Source organism: Camelus ferus, chromosome 21 (genome assembly GCF_009834535.1).
Source record: "Camelus ferus isolate YT-003-E chromosome 21, BCGSAC_Cfer_1.0, whole genome shotgun sequence".
NCBI classification, from domain to species: domain Eukaryota; kingdom Metazoa; phylum Chordata; class Mammalia; order Artiodactyla; family Camelidae; genus Camelus; species Camelus ferus.
In genome coordinates this window covers 3,885,740-3,910,669 of record NC_045716.1, presented here as the reverse complement: position 1 = coordinate 3,910,669, position 24,930 = coordinate 3,885,740, and the positions used below count along the sequence as shown (strand labels likewise).

The following is a 24,930-nucleotide window of genomic DNA, read 5'->3' as shown; positions in this document are numbered from 1 at the left end:
AGCAAAGGTGAACACTGCAGTGCCTTTTATGTCCTAGTCTTGGAAGAAGTGCTCTTTCATTTATGCAATATTCTATTGGTTATGCAGTGATCTGTATGAGAGGGGATTGCACATGAGCATTACTACCAGGAGGCAAAAATCACTGGGGGCCATTTCAGAGGCTAATTACCACACCTGATATAAAAATTTAATGGTTTAGAAAAATTTTGGAAATAAAAGGGAGAGTATCAGAAAATTGAGAGGCCAAAAGTAGAGGTAAATCTTAAAAAGTAAGATTTCACTTGAAATAGAGGGCCATGTGTCTTTTTCTCAAAGAAAGATGGATTATAGAATGAGTAGTACTTGGGTAAGATACTTTAATAATTTTCACATCTCCAGTGGTAAAATGAGAATCATATTTACATCAGAGAGTTATGGGCCTCTGTTAAAGTAGTGTGTTTAAAATACTCTAAACAATATCTGATAGTAGGCATTCAGTAAAGGTAACTGTTACTACTTTTATAACTGACCAGTATTTGTGGCCGTCAGATCTTCAGCGCTCATGTGTATTCAGCCCAGTCTAACCTAGCTTCTGCCCCATCACTTGACTGAAACCATTTTTTTGAAGGTGACTAGTCTCTTCTTGATCTCTAAGCAGCTTTTTATCTTTCTTCCCTTTAATTTAAGATTATATTTTATTACTCTTGCATGTGGATACTTTAAGTTATAAGCTCTAAAGTTGAAAGTCAGAGTCTAGGCATTGTAATGTTAGCTATTTTTCTTTCTTTGTAGTTCAGTTGCAGCATTCCAATTAGATAGATAGATACACAGATAGATAGACAGACAGACAAATAGGCATCTATATTCACCATCCAGCTCAAGAAACAGAACAATTATTAGCATACGGAATCCTTCCTTGATTGCTGTTTCAACTCAAATGTTCTTAGTCTTCTTTTTTAAATCAAATTTTCAGGAATTTTATCAACATTAGCAGTATCGTGATGATGAACAGTCTTTTTAACTTTCCTAGAATCTTCCTGTGTACAATTCTCAGGTCATCTTGAATGCCAGGTTTCTCTCTATCATTTCTCATGATAAAGCATGCTTGAATACCATTGCAACTGAAGAAGAAACTATTGGTAATGCATATTTAGATACACAAAAAAGTGGGGGGACTGTTTCTTTCTTTTTTTCCCTTTTTTTCTTGACCCAAATCCTGGACTTCCAAAAAAAAAAATTTCCCCAGTTTTATTGAGATGTAATTGACATATAACATTGTTTAAATTTAAGGTGTATGGTATTTGATGTATTTGATACATTTATAGATTACAGATCATTACCTTTGTAGCATTAGCCAACACCTCTACCCCATTACATAATTACCATTTCTTTTTTGTGGTGAGACCATTTAACATCTACTGTCTTTGCAACCTTTAAGTATATAATATTGTCTTATTAGCTATAATCACCATGCTGTACATTAAATGATCAGAACTCGTTAGTCTTGTAACTGGAAGTTTGTAACCTTTGACCAGTACCTTCCCATTTCCCCCACCCCCCAGCCTCAGGTAAGCAGCATTCTACTGTTCTTTGAGTTTGGCTTTTTTAGATTTCACATACAAGTGATATCATACAGTATTTGTCTTTCTCTGATTTATTTCATTTAGCATATGTAGGGTTTATGCAAGTTATTACAAATGGCTGGATTTCCTTCTTTCCCGTGCCTGAATAATATTCCATTGTGCATGTGTATCTCACAACTTATTTATCCATTTATCTTTTGACAGACACTTAGGTTGTTTCCATGTCTTGGTTATTGTGAATAATGCTACAGCAAACATGGAGGTGTAGCTATTTCTTCTCTAAGCAGCTTTTGGTAATTTTTAATATATCTTCCTTCTTGAAATGCTCCTTTAATTCTTGTGGCACTGTATACATCTGATTTTTTTCCTTATTGTCTTCTCTGTTGTTTTGTTTCCAGAAGATTCAGATCTTGGCCCACTTCTCATTTCCTGAAAAATTTCATTTACTTAGAGCCTAGGCAGTTTCAGATCACCTTTATATGGATAATTTCCAACTCTTAACCACTAGCTCTGACCTATTTTCCAAATTGTAGGTATCTGTTTTCATCTGTCTGCTGGCCATCTCAGTTGTCCCCTGGATACCTAAAGTGGTTTGCTAACCCAAACTTCTATTTTCTCTTTGCCCTAGTTTTTTCTTTGTTTTTTTTGTACCTTGGTTAATTGTATCACTAACCATCCTTCTCTTTACCTATGCTCACAATCTTGGTGATCTTTAATTCTTAGTTTATGTTTAGTTGCTTGTCTAATCTTTCTATTTTGCTTCTTGGTAGCTCCTTCTTTACTGTATATCACCTACTTTTTTCTTTTCTTTTTTCTTTTTTTCTTTACTGCTACACATTAGGCCTTCAATATGCTTTGATCATTTTTAAAATACTTAACATATTGTATTAAAATTTATCTATGTATATGCCTGTCTTCATGTTTTATTCTTTCTTTCTTCCTTTCTTTGTTACTTCCTTTCTTTCTCTATTTTAACCATTACTTTTATTGTGGTAAAAAAAAATACATAAAATTTACAGTCTTAACAATTTTTAAGTGTAAGTGTCAGGAAAACATGAGTGATAATCCAGATGATGAGACAAATAAACCCAGTACAGGAGTATTAAATATATGCACACTGTTGTATAACAGATCTCCAGTGCTTTTCATCTTGCAAAACTGAAACTCCATACCCATGAAACAGCAACTCCCCATTTCCTCCCTCCCCCAGCCCCTGGCAACTACCATTTTACTTTCTGTTTCTAAAAATTCAGCTACTTTAGATACCTCATATAAATGGTATTATGCAGTATTTGTCTTTTTGTGACTGGCTTATTTCACTTAGCATAAGGTTCTCAAGGTTCATCAAGTTGTAATATATGACAGACTTTTCTTCTTTTTTTAAGGCTGAATAATATTCTGTTGTATGCATATTCTCCCCCCACCTGCAGTTTTACTGAAATACAATCATTACTTCTTTAGAGCCTGGCATAGTGCACAGAATAGGTATCCAACAACATTCATTGAATTAATAAAACTTAGTGAATTCTTTCATGATGATATGAAATAATGTAGAAATATTTATAACGTGACTCTTTTATATGAGTACAAGCAAGGTGGCTAAAACCCTGACTTTATAGTCAAATGGGGAACAAGTGACACAAATAATTAAAACATAAGGTGGAAATTTTAAGTGCTATAAGTGGTTTCAAATAGAGTACTGCACTAAGTACTCTTCATATATAATCATGAATCAGAATTAATATGAGGATTTGTGTTTTAAGTTTTTAATTCTCACAATAGACCTGTAAGGTATATGTGATTACTATTCCTGTTTTACAGATGAGGGCACTGAAGTATAGAGAAGTTAATTTTCCAAAGGTTACACAGCTAAGGTGGTAGCTGTGGTAGCGCTAAGTGTCTAAGCTGGTAGAGTTATGCACATCCCCTGACACCATAGCTCCTTACCAGTGTACTGTGTAGCCTCACGGTAGTTCCCGTCTGACGCAAAGTCACACAGGCATTCCAAACAAGGAACAGGTGAATTGGCAGTCAGCACTGTATTCCTGTTACCAGTTGAGATTTTGTTTCAGCAAACATCTTCTTTCCTGCCATGTGAATGTTGTTGATTGAATAATATTGGTTTTGTGGTTGTGTTTGGATTTAATTTGTAAGATTTTACTGTTTTATGCATTGTTATGAGTGCTGAGAGTTTTGTCCTAGTTTATATATATATTTCAGTAACATTATAACAAAAATAATTTAATACTCAGAAATTGCAGTAGAGATGCTGATGTAAAGGATTGCTTTGAATCCTTTGGAAATCAAAGAAATCTTCTGTAATGCACATGAATACATACTGATTTGCATGAATTGAGGAAATTCTTCGAATTTGTTGTTTTGTGTATTTGGATGTACTGCTCTCAACCTAGGCAAGTGTTCTGGGTGACTCATATTATAGACAAACAGTCCATAGGTACTAATACAGACAATACTTTGTAGGTTTTTCCCCCCTAGTTTCCAGTTGGGGATCTATTCTCTTGTCACAGGCAGGGAGTGGTATCCTATTTACAGAGTTCTCTAGAGACTGTTACTATGAAAAACAGAGGGTTTCTTTTCAGAGGAAAACTCATAGTAAGTAGTAAAAAGAGTTGTCTCTGATTTCACCAAGAGTTGTCTTGATTTAAATGAAATTATGATTTAGTTTTATAATCAAAATGAAGGCTATCATAATTTTTCATTTTATAAAATTTAAATCATCTTTTAAAAACTTAATTTGGTAAGCCTTTCTTTTGCAAATTATTTCATTTTCATTACATATCAGAGATTCTTAGTGTGCTTTTTCAATGTGCTTATTAGTAATCATCTTTAAAGCAATTTTCTCCAAAGAAGAAACCCTCTTGAATTCAAGAACTATTTATTGAGCTCCTACTGCATACAAGCCACTCTGCTAGTCATTGGTGGTTTATTTGGTTACTGATAATATCATTTGATTTTGGTACACATGGCTGTCATATTTCAAAAGTAGAAGAACTTCATTCAGACATTTTGAGTCTCTGATATTACCTGCTCCAATGATAGATTTATTTCCTTAAGTGTTCTTTGGCTGGAGTTTTTTGTTCCTTCTTAAATTTTTCTGCTATTAGAGGTTTACTCTGCTCTAAGCAATCTATTCATTTACCCCCTTAAAATATTCTATGGAAGAACTATAACATAACCACCACTCTGTACTTGTATAGGACTTTAATATAAAATTCCAGTCTGTGAGCTGAAATAAAGACTTTCTGATGTTTGATAAGATCTTCTGAACTAAATTCTTTTTTTAGACTAGATGTTAGTGGTCCCTAAGACACCTGAAATTGTAAAGAATATAGTGAGTATATATACATGTTTCTTAAAAGAAGTTCTATACCTTTGTCATACTCACTTAGGGCTTTTGCAAACACGTAAGTTTAAGAATTAATGGTCAGTAAACATGAGGCTGAGCTGCAAACGTAATCTTAGAAAAGCTGTGGCCCACAATTAAAGGTTTTCCAAAAAGATTTCTGTTTGGGTGTTTTCTGTCACCGGTTCTGACACCAAATGTAGTTCTTTTTTTTCTGACACCACTGACCATTTCTCTGACAACAATTGGGTGTCTTAATGCAGTTCAGTTCTGACACTCTGGAGTGTCAGTTCCTGTCTGACCCCGCAGGCTAAGGGCTTAGCCTCACAAGATTGCCCCAACTTAAGGTGCCAGTTACAAATCGGGTATGCAGACTACCCACACTTCTGCCTGGCTGACTACCAGTTTGGAGGTTCCTATGAGTCTCCCTTCCCCAGGTTTGATAATTTTCTAGAATGACTCACAGGATTCATGAAAGTGCCATACTTGGTATAAATTTATTATAAAGGATACAATTTAGGAACAGCCAAATGGAAGAGATGCATAGGGCAAGGTATATGGGGACAGGGGTGGCACAGAACATCTGAGTCCTCCCCCAGCACATCAATGTGTTCATCAGTTTGGGAGGTCTCTGAACCCTGAAGTTTTTTGGAATTTCTATGGAAGTTTCATTATATAGGCGTGATTGTTTAAATCTTTGGCTGTTGGTGGTTGAACTCAATCTTCAGCTACTTTCTCTTTCTCAGAGGTCTGAAAGTTTTAACCATCTAATCACATTAATCAGGTGGTTGGTTTTTCTGGACAGCAACCCCCTTCCCCCCATCCTGAAGTTATCTTAAGGAACCCCTCCACCCTGTCCCCCAGCCATGAGTCATCTCATTAGTATACAAAAGACAGTAAATTGCAAAGATTTTCAGAGCTTTATGCCAAGAACCTGAAATAAAAAGCAAATATTTTATATTATACTACATTGCATTACTGTATTGCCTCAACTTCTATATAGTGAATCGTATTGAATATTTTTGGATTTAGATGTGTATGACATTAAAATTTTTATATATACATAATTTTCCTATAAAATTTTTTATAAAGCATGGGCTAAAATTAACAAAAATGCATTGACTTAAAATTTTTAATTTTCCTTATTTCATTGGAAGTCTCTTTGACTTTTTATTGTCAGACTTGTTAGGGTTAGTCATGGAACTGACAGGTTGGCCACTAATTTAAAGTAAATGATAAATTTACTTGGAAAGAATATAATTTACTAGACTTGAATACAGAGTGGGTTACCCTGGAGGTTTATTTATTCTTTTTTTGGTTTTTATATGCTGGAATGACTCTAGGCCAGTGTTTCTGGGGAAGGATGATTTTTGTCTCCCAGGGGACAAATGGCAGTGTCTGGAGACATTCTTGGTTGTCACAGCTTTGATGGTAAGGGAGTGGGGTAGGATTGCTTCTGGTATCTAATGAATCTCTAGATGCCAGAGATAGTACTAAAAATCCTATTATGCACAGAACAGCCCCCCACAACAGTTATCTGTCCCCAGATGTCGGTTGTCCCGAGGTTGAGGAATGCTGGAGGCCAATTCAGGAATCACCAATGGTTAGATGGTATTTGAAGCTTTGAAGCTATGGGACTGGATAAAGTAACCTAAACTTATGACCAGCTCTTCTGGTCTGGAGCTTATCCACTTAATTGATTCTTCCATTTTGATAGATTTGGAGAATGCTTTTCATTCCTGTCCCAGAAACACTTATTGAGAGACCAAACTGCTACCATTTAACTACCTAAATATGGTTGTTAATTAATTTATTGGTTTGGAAAAAAACAGTGATAACCTGTATCTTTACGGTCCTAAGCTCTCATGGAGGACTTTCCAGACCTCCATTAAAAAGTGTTTATATCTAAGATAAAGAGAGTTCTGGAGATTGTCTACACAACAGTGTAAATGTACTTAACATTACTGAACTGTATGCTTGAAAATGGTTAAGATAGTGAATTTTATTTTTATGTATATGATAACACAATTAAAAAAAAATCTGTATCCAGTGTTTTGTATTTTCTTATGCAGTGTTCTGTTGTATTCCTCTAGGACCATTCTCAGTTTCTGTCACTATTTTTTTTTTTTTTTAGTTAATAGAGTTTATGATCTCTCAGGTGATTTTTCATTCTTTTCCAAATGCCCCTTAATTTTTAAAGTGTACACATTAGCCCTCATCTTAAAAATGGGACAATACTAGATTGATATGAAAGTATAGTATTTGGGTTTTAGCTTATTAAAGTTAATTGAAGTTTTAGCTAAATTCTTAGTTTAGGGACCCATATGTAGTCATTGTCTGGATATTAAAAAAGAAGTAATTGTTTAGCTCAGAGTGCTTGTATTGTAAAGGTTACTCATGGTTTTATGTATTTCTTTCCTTTCTTTCTAATAGGCTTTTAAGGATATGCTGTATTCAGCTCAAGACCAGGCACCTTCTGTGGAAGGTAAGATGCATTAACTTCTACGTTTAGCCACATAAAACCTCTTTTTAAGGAAAGATATTTTAAACTGAACAGTATAAAACTAATATAACCTGCCTGATTATATAAATCTTTTTTTTATAATATTTACTATGGTTACTTTATATTTCAATAAAAATTTTTTTTTGTTTAGCTCATGTTTACCCTACAGTGGATCTCTTTTTATGTCCTTAAATCACCTTAGCATTGTGAATCACAGATAATGATTTAGAGTTAAAGTTCTTATCTGTGTCATACTCCTTCTCCCCCAACAATGTATTTTTATATCTGTTTGTCTATTCATCCATCCATCCACCCATCTGTGAATCCTTAGTTCATAATTCATCTGGGCAACACAGATTTGTCTTTCTATTTCAGTCTTGCCTTTAGACTGGGACTAGTAAAACAATGGAACATATTTGCTCTAAGTGTGTGTGTGATATAAGCATGTATATGTATGCATGTGCACGTTTTGGCAGTTATAAAATGACTGATCTAAGGGCAGTGGTTATCTTTCCAGTTATCTTTATTTATCCTTCCTTTTCTGTTGCCTCAGCTTCTGCTAACCAGCTCATTCTTTATATTTCACCTTTGATAGGTTTGGAGAGTTGTAAGTTAAAGTTGTAGGAGTTTTTATATCAGTAAATAATTGAGCGCTAATTCAACAACTATTTCTTGAGGGAGTGTTCGTATTCTTTTAAAAATTTGCATCGCATTTTCAGGAGAGATGACTATGAAGTTATTTCTTAAAACTATAGATCTATAATTAAAAACTCATTGTCTTTAGTGACATAGAAATGTGTGTCTTTCATCCCTAACCATTCTGAATTCAAAATGTACTTCGTTCAACATCTCAAAATCTTTACCAGGGTGTTGGAACTTATGTGTTAATTTTGTAATTTGTCATTGAATTTTGGATTATCATATATTTAATTCTCTAATATTTAACAGAAGACACAAGATTTATCAGACTGTTTAGTTCTTTATTGGTTTATTATCTCTTTATGTGTCTTAAAGAGTATATCCTCAAAATATTTTAAGAATGTAAGAAAAATGGAAATTAAACTGATTTCCTCACTCTGTGTAATGTGCTTTAATATTGATTATTTTAATTTTATTCTAAGATTGGTCTACGTATCCTTAATTTTTTTTTTTAAGTTTTGCTGCCTGGTTTATAACAAAGATATACTGAGATGTGTTGAGCTTTATAGTAATATTTATTCATCCTTCCATGCTGGGTCATGTTGCTAGTAATTCTTACACACATTTAGCTGACATTAGAGAAAAACTGAATTCTGTCAAAGTATGCTAAAATGATAGGTATTTATAGTTAATAGCTTTTTCTTTATCTCATTGCCCAGAGACATTAACTTCTTTGGACCCTGTTATAAAGGGAGTATTGTAGGCTGATCATGAAGATTTATGTGCTGCTTTCCTAAGGGAAATATTCTGCACTTTTTCATTCTTTCTACGCTGTAGATAAATAGACTAAAGCCATGTAGTTTTTATCTTCTTAAAATGAATTTTTCTCTTTAGAGGCACTGAAGAATTGAAAGTGGTTTACAGAAAGTGGTTTACGGAAACATTGTTCTGTGTAGTACTGAGGTTAGGAAAAGTTATTAAAGGAACTGTAATTTATCTCTTATTTGCATTGTAATACTATGTTAATTTACTATCTTTTATATGATGTCAAATCAAAGTGATAATCATTTCTGTCATTCCTTTATTCTTGCTATTGAGTTTCTATTTCTGGGTTTTTATTTAGCAGTTATCTATAAAGTAATGCAATATGAGCAGATTTATCACAAAGTCCAAGATAGGACTTTCAACTTTAAACATTTTTAAAGAAAAAAATGTTTGCTGGACCTTGATTATTTTTTGAATATTGTCTTTTCTTCACTCTCCTTTTTCCTACACCTTAAGTTTTAGTAGACTTAAGACCTTTGGTACCAGCAAGCAAGGCTTTTCTTTTTTTTTTTTAAATCTTAAAACTGGAGTATACCATAAATTGGTGATTCTAAAATCTGCTGTACAATTAACTTAATTTACTTGTGTTTTGTTTCTATGTTTGTTTTATAAATACTGATACTTGCTACCCATCTCAGACCAATTAAAATAGGAGCCTAGGCATTGATAGTTTTATAGATCCCCAGAAACTAAAGTCGAGAACTCTTGCCATAAATAACCTTAATAATTTTAGATCAATATGGTTAATGATAACTTTTTTTAAGGCAGTAATTAGCCAGTAGGTTTATAGGCTTCTTAAGTTTGTTAATAGTTTAATAATAATAATAATTATTATTTTCTTAGCATCTGTAGGATATTTATTATGAAAATGTTCATTGCATTGAACTGAATATAAGTAATACCTGTATGAATTATTTACATATATTAAATGGTTATAACTTAACATAATTGTTAGTATTAAAAACATTTTTGTTGATTTGTTAAGATGAGTATAGTAAAATAAGTAGCTTGTCCATATTTCATAGTATTTTTGTTTAACATGGAATGGATTTATAATTACAGTGAAAGAAAAGTATCTTGAAATGGATTCTTAAAGAGTAAAGTGGTTTATTTGATAAAAGTGAATTAGATAAAAGTCACAGTATATGAAAACTTTTGTTGATAAGGAATTGACTGCTATGTTTTACATTAGTGGGTTATTTTCTTCTGATTTCAAGATAGTATCTTTTATTCTTCACTGATGAGTTGGCTTTTTTTCCCATTTAAAAGTAACCAACCAACCAAAGTAATTTCAGTGTCTTAAGAAATTAAGGAATGTTTTATTATTCAAATAAATGAACATTCAGATTCTTGGTTATTTTGCTTCATTCATCCTTTGAGGATGAATTTCATGAACCCATTTACTTATACATTGATTCATGGAAAATAAAGGGTTTTTACATTTATTTAAAAATAATTGTCTTATGATTGTAACTAGGAAGTACTGATATTGTGAAATAATATATATAAAATGCTTAAAGACATATTCTTAGGCATTCCTTATCAATTTATATCTAGTCTCCTTTGATACATATTATTACCTACTCTTCTGTGTGACTTCTTTTATTTTTGGTAGCCATTTACATTTGGAAGTATATGACTGAGAAAGGGACTTAAAATTCTATGTTAAACCTTATACCACGTTTTGATTTTTCAATAATGGCATAATTAATTAAAATGTCTACTATTTTTCTGCAGAAAGAATTGTAGAGCATACATGACAGTAGAATAAGGGTATTAAAGTGACTAGAATTGTGTATTTTTTTTTAATGTGGAGAGGCAGACACACACTTAGGGCCCTTAGAGTCAGTCTTTCATGGAATAATGTTTTGATAAATTTTTGGAAATACTACTAAAAGCCTTTAAACTATATAAGCTTTTTACAAATCCTGGTCTCAATGAAGTATTGGATATTTGGGACAGATTGAATTAAGCTGCAACTTTTAGAGGTCCTTAACATCAGTGAATCAGTCCCATCTTAATAATCAAGATTGTTTTGAGGCAAGGCAATTTGTTATAGATATGAAAACAGAACTCTTAAATTGTGGTACCCATTTGACATAGTCTAATTTTGTCAAATTCACTTGGGTAAATATTCACGTCTGTTTTGGGGGAAACTTGCCCCTTCCTTAGGATACTTTTGATACTTTTGACACATATGATTTTATATGTATATATATATAAACTTGGACACTTTATACATTGTATTAATCAATCTATTTTAGTTTATACTCTGAATTAGTTTCAAGTAAAGCTTCAAACTTTATTTTACCATCCTCTTTTTAAAATTTATCTTTTATTTAGAAGCATTAATGTTTCCACTCTTTGCTTGTGGTGGAAAAATGAGAATCTGACAGTTAGCCTAGGTCATAGAATTAAGAGATCGACATTTCTAATTGAAAGGGATTTATAAAAGATCTTTTTGCCTCACTCTCATCTTAGATTTGTGCCATCTGAGACCACATTAAGGTTGCATGGCTCAATAAGAACAATCAGGATTACTAACGCTGTATGAGACAACAAAAGGAGAATTCAAGAGATTAAACTAAACGGAACGTTTTACTAAAACGTAAAAATATTTTTATATTCATCTTACATTTTTATCCAAAATGATATCTTTGAAAAGCATCTTTAATTGGACATCTCCTTGAGTCTCTGTATTTTTTAAGATTTATAAAGTGTTACTACATTGAATAATACTGCACTGATTGACTTGGGAAAAAGCTAATTGTGTCTTCCAAGAAATATCTCTCTACTAATTTTTTTTATTACTCCAGAAGTATTGGGAAAGGTGTATAGAATTAGATAAAATGTTTTAGGTAACAGTAGTTATGGAGGTTAGAAAAAGAGGAAAATAAAGATAGAATAGTGAGATAAAGTTCCAGTAAATTTAATATAGAGAATAGATGCCATAAAGACCCTGGAAGAAAAAGAACATTGGGTAAAATTAAGGAATTCTGAATAAATTATAATATAATTATGTGTAATTATTGGCTGATTTTGTCAAATGTACCATATTCATCATGTAAGATGTTAATGATAGGGGAAACTGGGTGGGGGATATATGGCACTACTTTCATAACTTTCCTGTGTGTATAAGAATACTTTAAAATAGAAAGTTTATTTTAAAAAATAGATGCCATAAGGTTTATACAATTGCCAGAAGCTAATAGTAAATTCAGCCTTGAATTTTCTGGAGTTCAGAGGATAAAGAGCATGATTAATTTCAGAATTCATGTCAGGTAAATTTATACCAGTTCCTCAGAAAAAGATCAGCTTTTACTGAACATGAGATTTGAGAGAAATTTTTCCTTTGGAAGTCATGAAGAGCATGGTGTGCTGAATAGTATCCCTAACAGCTATTTTATGAAAAGCATGACATTAAGTTTCATGAGGCTGCTGCTTCTAATCCAAGGATATAATGTAAAAATGTATTGCTCTGACTTAACAAGGCCCTAAATAATCTGGTGCTATGTCTGTTACCTCGCCTTCTGCCATTTTAACCCTTCTTTACTAGACTCCAGCTTACATTGCCTTTCTTTCTGTACCTAAATCATGTCAAGCTTGCTCTTACAGTAGAATCTTAGTTCTTACCCTTTTTTGAGAATCAATAGATCATTTCATGGTTGTGTCCTTCAGAGACCTTCTGAATACCCAATTTTATGTACCCATTGGTCACTTTATATTACATCACCCTATTTTATTTATTTCTTTGCATACAGTTTGTCGCTTTTAGATATCTTGTATTTTTCATTGATTTATTAATTCTTTTGAAACAATGTAAGTCCCTTGAGACCAGAGATTTTGTTTTTTTTTTAATACTGTTTTATACCTAGTATCTAAAATAGGCACATACCTTACATATTTACTGAGCACATGGAGTAGGAATTAAAATGAATCTTTTCTCTCAATCTTCCTTGACGCCAGAGTGCCATTTATGAAAAAAAAAGAGTGAATTAATCTAGCTTCCTTCTTTATTTTTATTTTTGTTTTTTGTTTTTTAATTTTTAATTTCTCCTGATCTTTAGATGCAGAATTTTACCTGCTGGTTAGATGGCTAAGCATATTGTTTGTTGTCATTTAATGATGCTGACTGTAATTTCATAAGATACAGTCTGAGGTGACAAACGTAGCATTTCTTTAAAACCAGTAGAGAAACAGGTGATATGAGACCCTGTTTTAAAGATTTTCTTGGCATTGTGTTGTCTTGATGTCAAGCATAGTTTCCTTTGATTGCTAATAAATCATGTTTTATAAGCTATTGGGTGATTGTATATTTCGTGTAAGACGTTAAACCACTTCTTTTTGTTTTGGTATGCCTCCTTTCAAAGGTACATGAAATAGGCATGGATTTGAAAAAAATCACATGTGAATTGTTGGAGAATTTTTTTCATATATGTCTACTTAATGGAATGTATGTTTTTGATTATTTTGATTAAAAGACCTACAAATGCCTTAGTTGTTTTTCTTTCTAATTTTGCCTCTTTTGTTATCTTATAAAATATTCCTTTTGATGGGGAGTACATGTAGCTAATGTTAGCCCAGTTTAGCTCTCTGATTTAGTTAGCTTACTACAGCTATCTGACTTTCTGAAACAGAATTAATGGGTATAGTTAAGGACATAGGTCACTGACCACTACTGCACTAGTCTCTCCTGTTTCTGCCATTCCTTTTTTAGTTCCCCAACTTCTTCTCCAATCTTGTGAACGGGTTTTATTGGATCATTTTTGCTTAGGTCTCCTCTGCTTATTCAGCTTCGTTAGCAGATGTGTTACAGTCTCCCTGAGCTCCTTAGAATTCAGCTCTTAGTGGCACTGAAGATGAAAGTATGCTTGTAAATTATTCATTCTGATTATACGCTTGAATGGACAGAGTCCACTTCAGGCATCTTCTTCCATCCCACCTCTGTTCCCAGGTCTTTGTTTTTTTGACAGATGTGAGCTTGCTTTTTAAGTTCAAGAGGATGGAAGACTTGAATTACATTTCTAAAATTCATGAAGTACTTTTTGCTTGTATAGGATTACTGTCAAATCTATGCATTCATAATAAATTACTTTTCTTATGTTGTTTATAATCTTGTGTCTCCCCGTCCCCCAGTTTTCCATTTTGTTATCCTGTATCACTGTTTCTTTAAAAAAATTTTTCTGACCTAGAAATAAAATTATTTGATATTTGTAATAAGGAGAACTATAATGCTACATTTTCAGCTGGGCGGTAGCAGGAGATTATCTTTTCTAAGTCTTACTTTGCTATTACTGTTGCTTTGTTTAGTCATTTATTGTCGATTTTCAAAAATCCTTCTTCTTGTAGTGGGTTAATTTACATGAGAAAACTGTATACCAGGGACTAGTAGAGAGTTTAACCCCAAAAATGAAATGCTATATATAGCTGTAGCCACTGCAACCTTGTTTTGAAATCAAGAAATACAGATGAGTAAGAATGGAAGTTGAGACACGAGCCAGGCCAACAAGATAATTGTCATCTCCTTAAGAATGATGTATCTTCTATTCTCCATTAAGACTTATTTTAGAAAGGATCAAAAGACCTGACTGATATTCAAAGACATGTAATGAAGTTATTTATTTTGATGGGTGTGCTTATTTCATGTGTACATTGGAAAACGATTGCATATTCACTTGTATCGTGGAAATTACAGCTTCTAGATAAAAAAACTATTGCTCTCAAAAATAAACTTATGTATTCTTTAAAGATGCCACTAATTTCAAACTAGTTCACTAATAGTAAAGATGGGCTTCTGAATAATAAATAGCATTGCTATTCGAGTTGACAAAATATCGACTTCTCTTTCATAGGAGGAGATTAAACAATTCAATACTGTTAGGACATCAGATGATGATATAAAAAGGTAGTAAAATTATGTGATAAAAATATGTATCAACTTTGAGTAGCATACAGGTAGAAAGTTAGAAGAAATGCTTCAAACAGGCTTGTAATCCTTTCTTTGTGATAGTGCAGACTAAAATATTTTCAGTATTTAAAATTTTTCTTTGTGAGTAAAAATCAATAACACATAAAAACATTGTGTCATCACACAGTGTTTTTTCTGTTTTTATTAGAAAGTTTGAGGAAAAGTCAAAGTACAGAAGGGATAATTATAAAACATTAAGTCATGAAACAAAAACGCTCTGGGAATTATTGGTATATACTCTACATTGTATAGGAAAAGGTAACATACCACATTGAGGAATGTGACGATTTCAGATAGTTTCCTAAGTTAGCTATTTGAAAACTGGAACAATTGTTAAAGGTTAAAGTTGGCAGAATTTAAATTAAGGGAAATTCTTCTCTGCTCTTTTTGTTTTCTTTAGGCAGGACCACTTTAGTGAAAGAACGCCAATGAGAAAGGTAGAAAGAAGCATAAAAAGTTATGATCAGAGAGTAGTTTTCCAGCATTAGGTATATATCATTGAATAAAAGAAATAAAAATTCCTGCCCTCAAAATGGAAAAGAAGCTCTAAAAGTCATTTAGATTTGCATTAACTTCTAATTATTGAGGCAGTATGAGGAAGAAATAAGGTATTCGATAACTGAAAGAGTAGATAATCCCTTTTGTTATAGTTTCCTGTGGCTGCTGTAACAATTTACCACAAATTTGGTGGCTTAAAGTAAGAGAAATTTATTCTCTCACAGTCCTGGAGGCCAGAGTCTGAAATCAGTGTGTTGGCAGAGCGGCACTCCTGGAATTTTGGGGGCGTAATCTGCCTCTTCCAGCCTCTAGTGTTGCTGGCTTCCTTGGTTTGTGGCCACTTCACTCCAATCTCTGCCTTTTCACTTTATCTTCTCCATTTATTCTCCTATGTGTATCTAAGGAAATTTGTTATTGGATTTAAGGCCATCTAGGTAATTTAAGATGATTTCATTTTAGGATCCTTAATTATGCCATAAAGACCCCTTTTCCAAATAAGATAACATCACAGGTTCCAGAGATTTGACAAGGATATCTTTTGTGAGGGTGGGCTCATTTTTGGTTGAGCTTATCCCTAAATCTAAATTGAGAAAATACATTGTAATTAATGTTCTTTCTTCAAATTTTGAGCCAGAGCTAGAGGTACAACCAAGGCATTTGCTTTCATATTCTAATCTACCCACTTTGAAAGGAATAGTCAAATGAGTCAAAGAAAAATTCAAGTATGATACCCAGAAAGTGAAAAGTTGTCCAATGGATAGTCAGACTTGAGTGTATAAAATATAGTATAGGACTGTTTATTTATCTCTAAGCAAATTATCCTTCTTAAGAATTTCTTTTATATGTTTAGCATCCTTCCTGGGGGAAACAAAGAGACGAACCTCCTCCTAGCACACAGGTTAAGTGTCCTCTCCTCCCCCCATAATTTTTATTATAGAAAATTTCAAAGATATACAAAACTAGAGGGAATGTATACAGAATCTAGTTTACCCATCACTCAGCTTCAGTGTTTATCAATATAATGCCTAATTTTGTTTTATCCCCCTTGATTATTTTGAAGCAAATTCCAGAAATAATATTTTATCTGTAAATATTCCTGAAGGATAGCTTCTGCTCCTATTACCAAAATACAGTTATCACATAAAAATATTAATAGTAATTTCTTAATATTGTTAAGAGTATCAGATAGATATTTAATACTGTTAAGAAATTACTGCTGATACATATTTTTAAAGAGTTATCAGTTTGAATAGACTCAAACAAGTTCCATCATATATATAGTGATTGATTAAAGTCTCTTAATTCTCCATTGATCAGTAGCAGCAGCATTCATTACAGTACCCGTGAGCCACAAGTAGCTGTTTAAATTTAAATCAATCACGATTAAAATGAAATAGTCTGATCTTCAGTCACGCTACCTACATATCAAGTGCTCAGTAGCCACATGAAGTTAGGGGCTGCCACAGTGGGCAGCACAGAGCATGTCACTCATTGAAGAAAGTTTTATTGGTTAAAGCTGATCTGTATGTTTCCCCTCCAACTCTTTTATTTTTCTTGCATTTTCTATTTTCTTTTAAAAATGTTTATTAGTATTATTTGGTGGAACAGACTATCTCATTTGTTTTTTGTTTTTTGTTTTTTTAATTTATCTCCCAGAATCTGGATTTTACTGCTTGTACTCCTGTGGTGTACTGTAACATGGTGTATGTTCTCTATATTTCTGTGAATTTGTAGTTAAATCTAGAGATTTGATCTAATTCAGATCAATGTATAATGTATATATACTTTTTCCCAAGAACACTGTGTAACTGCTGATGTGTACTTCTGTTAGGAGGGGTACGTCACATCGGATTGTTTCTCTTTGTGGTGGCACTAGCTATCGATGACTATTGCCTGACCCTAGATCCATGAATTTGTTAAGGTTTACAAAATAGTGATGTTCTAATGCTCTTGTGTTCATTAGCCAGAATTCTATAAAGAGAAACTTCCCTTTGTTAACTCTTTGATTGTCCTTAGCTGCAGACTGTATAGGAAGGGTAGGATGATTGCCTAATTCTTTTATTTTAGTTTTCAAAATAATATTGGTTCTCTAACATTTTCCAAAGATGACCAGTGAAATGATTTTAAGTGTTTTAATGAATTAATATGTTTAAACCTGTTTAGTATGTTATGGTCCAGAGTAATTTTTATCCTGATTAATGATCAAATTTTCAACTTTGACCCAGTAGAAGCCTCTTCATGTGGTTTCTTCATTCCTTTTGATATGACCCTTGAAATCTTTGATAGCCTCTTTTCTATTTGGTATGACCATATTTTCCAGACTTATCTAACATATTTCCAGCCTGGTACCCAGAATTAGCCATTTTTCTAAGAAGTCTTGATTCTTTTAGTGATAACCAACAAGTCTTAATTCCTTTAGAAGCCACACACTGGCGCTGCTTTCAAAGTATCATTGCTACTGAGTTATTCATTGTTTTAGACTATTTCTTTCCATTGGGAACAAATGCATATATATATACCCACACATGCATACATATACACATGCTTATAAATATATATGTATGTATGTGTGTATATATTGTTTTTAAGATAAAAAGCTTAGATTCTTAATATGCTTTGAGCTTGAAAGTGTGCTCTAGCTGAAAAGGTGAACTGTGATGATTTTTAGAATTGAATGATACTCCTAGACATGGTAACCACGAGTACACTCTTGAGGATTAGAGTGTTGGGGGTAGGGAGTTTACCTATACTGATTAAATTTTCATTTTCTTTACTGAAAGTTGAGAGGTGAAACATACTTTATCACCTACAAGACTGCCAATTTGTGGTCTGTGATGAGAAATTGATCAGCTATGTTATTGTTACAAAAGGTGTAATCAGTGAGATTGGAAAAGGAAATTGAACTTATATTGGTGTGTTATCACATGCAATTAATTTTGCATGTACACCCGAGACACATGAATCTTATTTGAGGTTGAAATATCTGACTTTGAATCAGGTCATTGCAAACCTAGTGTGATTAAGTATACTTAAGAGTTTCTCTTTGTTCCACAATTGCTGTGCAATTCAAAAATATGTTATTAGGCTGTTCACAAAGGAATCTTTTGGTCATTATAATGAGAAATGAAATAGTTAAATTTGTGTATACCTTTTACAAAGGATGGAACAGAATAAGATAATTTATATTGTAAGATTTATTGTTTTTATACTCTTTTTCTGTATGAGAACTCTGTCATCTTAGTAGTTCAATAGGTTGTTATCTTTTTAAAAAGACTACGACCTACGACTAACCTTTCTTCTTAAGGAAATATATATAATTCACTCATGACATGGTAAATAAGTTGGGGTATTTACAGCAGAGAGTAATTTTTAACAATACAAGAATAGCACAGTACATTAGGCAGATATCCTCAGGAGCAGTTTATCCACAGTGTCCACAGAAGAACCTTCATAAATGAAGCAGTAACAGAATGATTAATGGAGGAGGTGAGATTTGAATTGGGTTCAAATTCAAAGCATAGTTATAGCTGATGGAGAGGGCCTTCTAGCCACAAAGAAGCAGCAGGACGAAACCAAAAGGGCACAAGTACATAAGACATTCAGGGGAGATTAAGTAGAGCGCTTTAAATGAAGCAGAAGGTTATTACAGGAGAAGAGTGAACTGTAAGGATGAGGCCAAATTTCCAAAGGGCTTAAATTTTTTTAAAAGTTGTGTTTTATTTGGGAGACCAGTATACCTTAACATTTGGGGGCTGTTAGTTTAATGCACATGAGGATTTCAAGATCATTGTGAGTTCTTTTTTTTCCAGTTCTGCATCTTTCCAAAAATAGATAGTCTTGGTGCTGTTCTGAACTGATTTCACAATTAGAAGTCCAGAGGAATGCAGACTTTAGGTATATGGTACCATCCAGTCTTCAGCTCTGCTATTTTTGTGATTCCTATAGTTGTCCTCTTACATGTTGGGGGTCTTCCAACTGTCTGCCAGCAATAGTTAGGGCCACATGCTCCCTTCTTCAAGAGTATTGGAAAAAGCAGATTCATAATTTTTTAAAAATTGCTATTGAAATATAGAGATATACAATATTGTGTTAGTTTCAGGTGTACAGCATAGCGATTCAGTATTTTTGCAGATTACATTTTATTATAGGTTATTATAAGATAATGCATATAATTCCCTGTATATCCTTGTTGCTTATCTGTTTTATATTTATTAGTTTGTGTCTGCTAATCCCATACCCTAATTTGTCCCTCCCTCTCCCCTTTCCCCTTTGGTAACCGCAAGTTTGTTTTCTATAGCAGATTCATAATTTTTAATTAGCTACGTGACCTGGAATATGCACGGAAGCATTGCTTACTTTCTTTTTTTAGATAAGTTGACATAACATTAAATTAACAATTATAAAGTGTACTGAAATTCAGTGGCATTTAGTTTACTCAGTGTTCAACTATAACTTTTATCAAGACAGCATTTTAAAGTAGAATTTACTTAAACTGAGAATAGGGTTTTCTATAACGTAATTTTGGCATATGTTTTTGCTTGCTAATTTTTCAGTCAGTCTGTATCATTTGTAGAAATATATTTCTTTTTAAATTCTTCCTTGCATTCATATTTGTTTTATAATTTGGGGGAATCAAAGAAATAACTGTCAGGGTAGAATTTTTCTTGTTTTGATAGGAGTTGGAAAAGTAAACAATAAGTTCAGAAAATCTGAATAGATTTTTTTTGTTGTTCAGTTTTGAATAGAATGGAGTAGTTTAACTTACTTAATAGTGGAATTGTTTTTCAAATTAGAACTATGCATAGAGGCATTTAGATTTGGGAAATTCTGCCTTTAAAAAGAGTGCCTGTACAACACTTATCTGAATAGGGCTGTGCGATATAGGACTTCATTCTCCCCTGTTCCTAATTATATGTTGTTTGTTATGGATCTAGAAGGGTGAAGGTAGTGGTTCCTGATTTTAGTTTTCTTTCTCTTGTTTTTACCCTAACTCCCCAAAAATCTACACAGTGTTGATTTGGAACATCCCAGTAGAAAAGCAAAGTGTTGATTGTTGCAAACATAAGTTCTGGGCATTTATGCAAAATATTTTAGATTTTAACTTCTATTTCTTAGTAAAAAGTCTTTCAGGGTAATGATTTTGCTCATAAATATCAATCTGTATACTAGTTTTTTCCCATGGTCTCTTATTCTGTCTGTGGAAGTGGTGGATGTCAGTGGCATTTTTAATTAGTGTTTGTTATTTATGTCTTTTAGAACTCCTAGTGAGAAATTAGAATAAAAGAATTAGGTCAAATTAATTTAGAAAAACTAAGTAGACTATTTAAGGTACTATATTCAGTCAGTATGACACTTTTTTAGACTAATAAGTAAAAATGCAGTTTAACTGAACGTGTATTACAAATACGAATTTTCAGAATTATCAGATGGGTTTTTTTTCACTAGCCAGTAGTTTTTGCCTTTTGTTCTTGTGAATAGTAGCATCTGAGTTTCACATCATCTGTGATTTACAATACTGGTTTTAGAAGTATCTTTAATTTCCTGCTTTTGCTCATGAACACTTAGTGATTATCTACTATGTGCATATGACGTAATGAAAATATTTGGAAATAGAGAATGGTGATGGTTGCACAATGTTGTAAACATACTTAATACCACTGAATTGTACACTTAAAATGGTTAAAATGGTAAAATTTATGTTATGTTATTTTACCACAATAAAGAAAGAAAAATCTAATTAGTAAATACATTTTTCTGGAATAATTTCTTTGCAGTTATGAAATTTTTTAGTGGCGGCTTTATTACAAGATGATTTTTAATCCTATACTCCTGGTCTGACTCCTACTTTTAGGTATAAGTATTTGTAAGAAAAACAGGAAACTAGAATCTAGTTATGACTTTTCTTAAATGTTTAAATGAATTTATTATTCAAAATATCATGCAATGAAAAATTACAAACTATTTTATAAAGATAACATTTAATTTTCTGTGTTATAAAATTAAATATTTATACAGAAAATGTCCCTCCAAATGAAATGAAGTCTAATTTGCATTTTCAAAAATATAATCTAATACCTATAGCCTTACAGGCATGTAAAATGACAATTTTTCTCTTTTTCCTAATTAATGTATGTTTTTAACAGCTTTATTGTGGTATAATTGATATTTAAGAAACTGGACATATTTAAAGTTCACAATTTGATGTTACGACATTTGTATACACCAATGAAACCATCACTATAATCAAGATAGGGAACATATCCATCACTTCCAAAAGTGTCCTCATACTTTTTCATAATCCTTCTCTCCCACCCCATCCCATCCAACCACTGATTTGCTTTTTTTCACCATCAATCAGGTTGCATTTTCTAAAGTTTTATGTAAATGCATTTACTCATACAGTATGTACTCTTGTTTAGCTTCTTTCAGTCAGCCTAATTATTTTGAGATCCAAAGTGATTGTTCTATCTTACATTCCCACTTACAATGTATAAACATTCTGTTTTCCCCATGTCCTCACCAGTACTTGATATTTATTGTTAGTATTTAATGTTAGCTATTTTAGTAGGAACATAGTGGTATCTCATTGTAGTTTTTTTTCTTTTCTTGATTGAAGTATAGTCATTTACAATGTGTCAATTTCTGGTATACAGCATAATGTCTCAGTCATGCATATATTCTCATTGTGATTTTAATTTGCATTTCTCTAATGACTAATGATGTTGAACATTTTCCTTGTGCTTATTTGCCATTTGTATGTCTTCTTTGGTGAAATGTCTGTTCAAATCTTTTGCCCACTAAAAAATTAGGTTGTTAGTTTTCTTATTCTTGGGTTTTGAGAATTCTTTTTATATTCTGGATACCAGATCTTTATCAGATGTAACCTCTGCAGAGATTTTCTCCCAATCTGTAGCTTGTCTTTTCATGCTCTTAAAAGTATTTTTTCCAGATTGGAAGTTGTAAACTTTTGATGTAGTCTAATTTATCAGCTTGTTCTTAAATGGATCAGATCTAAGAATTGTTTAATTCAAGGTGCTATGGACTGAGTGTTTGCATTTCTCCCAATTTGTGTGTGCTCATCTTCTAGGAGTACATATTGGTTCACAAAAGCAAATTGTGCCAAACGTACGTAATTTTCTTTTGCAGTTAGTTCTCATAATTGAATAGGAGAATGCCATAGGTGTAAAATTTCAGGAAGACAGTTCTTTTTAAGCCCGCCATGTTATACTTGTAAACAGTGGGAGAATGTAAGGTGTATGATAATATAGTTAGGAGGATTTGTAGCTAATTGAACTACTTATAATAAAGAGTATTGACAGACAGCTTTGTGCCAGCTGTAAGGGGAAGTTTTAGTTTAATATCTTGTAATCAGTTTAATGAAAACAAGGCTTGGTTTAAATTTTTTCTTTCATGTAGCAATTTAAAAAATGTGTTTCTCTTGACAGAAGACACCTCAAAAAAGATCTTGATGAGTTAAAACAATGATTTTTACCTGGGAGTGTACCTCAGCACCACCTGGAGTTTGTTAAAAATATTGAAATACTTGAATTCCAGTCTATATACATACTACATCTCAAAATCTTCAGGGTGGAGTGGGTTGGGAAATATATTTTCAAAACGGGGTTCTAAAGATTGTGGTGGAAACTTCTGGTTAAGAATGATGAGTTACATTTAGTAGCCTGCTGGAGCTGTCTCACATAGGTTTGTGATGGTTATCTGCATCTCTTCCCAACCATGTGTTCAGTGTTGGTAGCTTGAAATTGGCCATAATGGGGGTATTTACATTACAGTAATTGGTAAATGCTACAGATTGGTTCGCCACTTTGCAGAACATTTACCAAAACACTACTAATTAAATGTAACAGTATGGGATAGATGTGAAGTTTAAAAACATGTAGGATGGAAGAATGGGAGCATAGTTACAGTTAACATAAAAATCCCTAGGGATTTACATGTTCCTTTGGTATGAGCCAATAGTAAAATACAACTTTCAAAAAAATTTAATGCTCTATATTAAGTTGTATACAATGAAAAAAGTGATACTACTAATATGAAGCATTAATCAGACCATCTTTTCCCTGGAGTATTGTGAATGGTTATAGGTGCTGTGTTTTTAAGAGGATGTTGAACTTTTCTAGCAATGAACCACTGGTATATATGGGAATGAGTTTGAAAATTGTTGCAAGGGTGAATGATGGAGGGAGAGTTTAGCATCGAATACTTAGAGTAGCTTTGATGATGGACAAGAAGAAGAATTATTATATATGACTGGATACGGTAGAATTTGAATCAGTGAGTATGGAGTGGCATGTTTTGCTTATTAGAACTTTCAAGTAATTAAAACTGTCCCAAAGTTAAACTGATTGAGCTGTAGTGACTTTGGGAATTGGTTGTCAGGTGGTTACTACACAAGGATGTTGGAGGGAATTTTTGCATCTGGTAGGAAGCCGGAGCAGATCAGTGATTTTTAACCCTGGTTGCACATTAGAATCACCTGGGGAACATTAAAAACAAAAACAAATACCAAAAACCCTCAGTGTACGGGCTGCTTCCTAAACCGACTACATCAGAATCTCAGGACTTGGGCATCTGTATATTTTAAAGCTCTTCAGCTCATTATAATGTGAAGCCAAGTCTGAGAATCACTGGATTAGATAAACTGTAGTGTATTTTCCAACTTAATTTTACAACATAATTCTGACCATAAGTTGGAAACACTTTGGTTTTCTGGAATAGATTTTGAATAATCTACATTTGTAAAATACTTAGAAGACCTGGGATATATAGGTGCTCAGGAAATGTGTAGATATAGAGTCTAAGAACAGAGTTTCTGATTCTGGAAACACTAGTTAAACTTTTGTATGATGATTTCATAATGATTAGCAGTAAAATATTTAAAGTCCAATATGATTAAGTCAAAATGCATTTTAAAATTATGGAACAATAAAGAAAAAAGCTGTGAATGTATTTAGAATTATAGTTCTTAATGGTAAAAATGTGGCAATGATATTGGCAAGATGTTAAGAGTTGTTGAAGCCGGGTATTGGGCATGTTGGGACTTGTATTGTTCTCTACTTCTTTCTTTATTAATTTTGAAATTTCAATAAATAGCTTAAAAAAAAGACCAAACCAATGCTAGTCTTACAATATGCTGAAAGGGTATGCATAGCTGGTGTGTCCTGAAAATATAGGGCCTTAGAATTGAATAGTTTCCTCTTTTAAAATTGGTTCCTATGTAATTTTATGTGATTATAGTCTTTCTAAGAAAAATGAATTATTGTTACCTTCGATTGGTTGCTTGAAGCAGAGATCCTTAGAAGCTCACAAAGCTATGAAATTCTGTCAATGAGGATATTAATATCTGAAGTAAAAGAGTGTAGATTATATTTACTAATAGTATGCAGAGAGGCTGTGTTTCCCCTATGGCCATAAAAACCCCTGGAGTGCAGAGCTCAGCATCATTAAGAATGGTTGTGCTAATTCCTGGGGTTTTTTTACACACTGGTAAACTGTAAGGATCATGCCTTTAAGTAATGAATTGATGAATAAAATTCCTGTTCCCCTGAGTGGA

The 24,930-nt window shown here is 32.7% G+C and overlaps 1 protein-coding gene across 1 annotated transcript in view; it reads left to right on the top strand.

Moving 5' to 3' along the window:
• Positions 1-24,930, top strand: part of XPR1 (xenotropic and polytropic retrovirus receptor 1) — a 163,215-nt gene that overhangs the window by 15,840 nt on the left and 122,445 nt on the right. Inside the window, exon 2 of the mRNA XM_032463604.1 lies at positions 7,360-7,411. Coding sequence (XP_032319495.1) covers positions 7,360-7,411 — 52 coding nt within the window. The remainder of the gene's footprint in view (positions 1-7,359; positions 7,412-24,930) is intronic.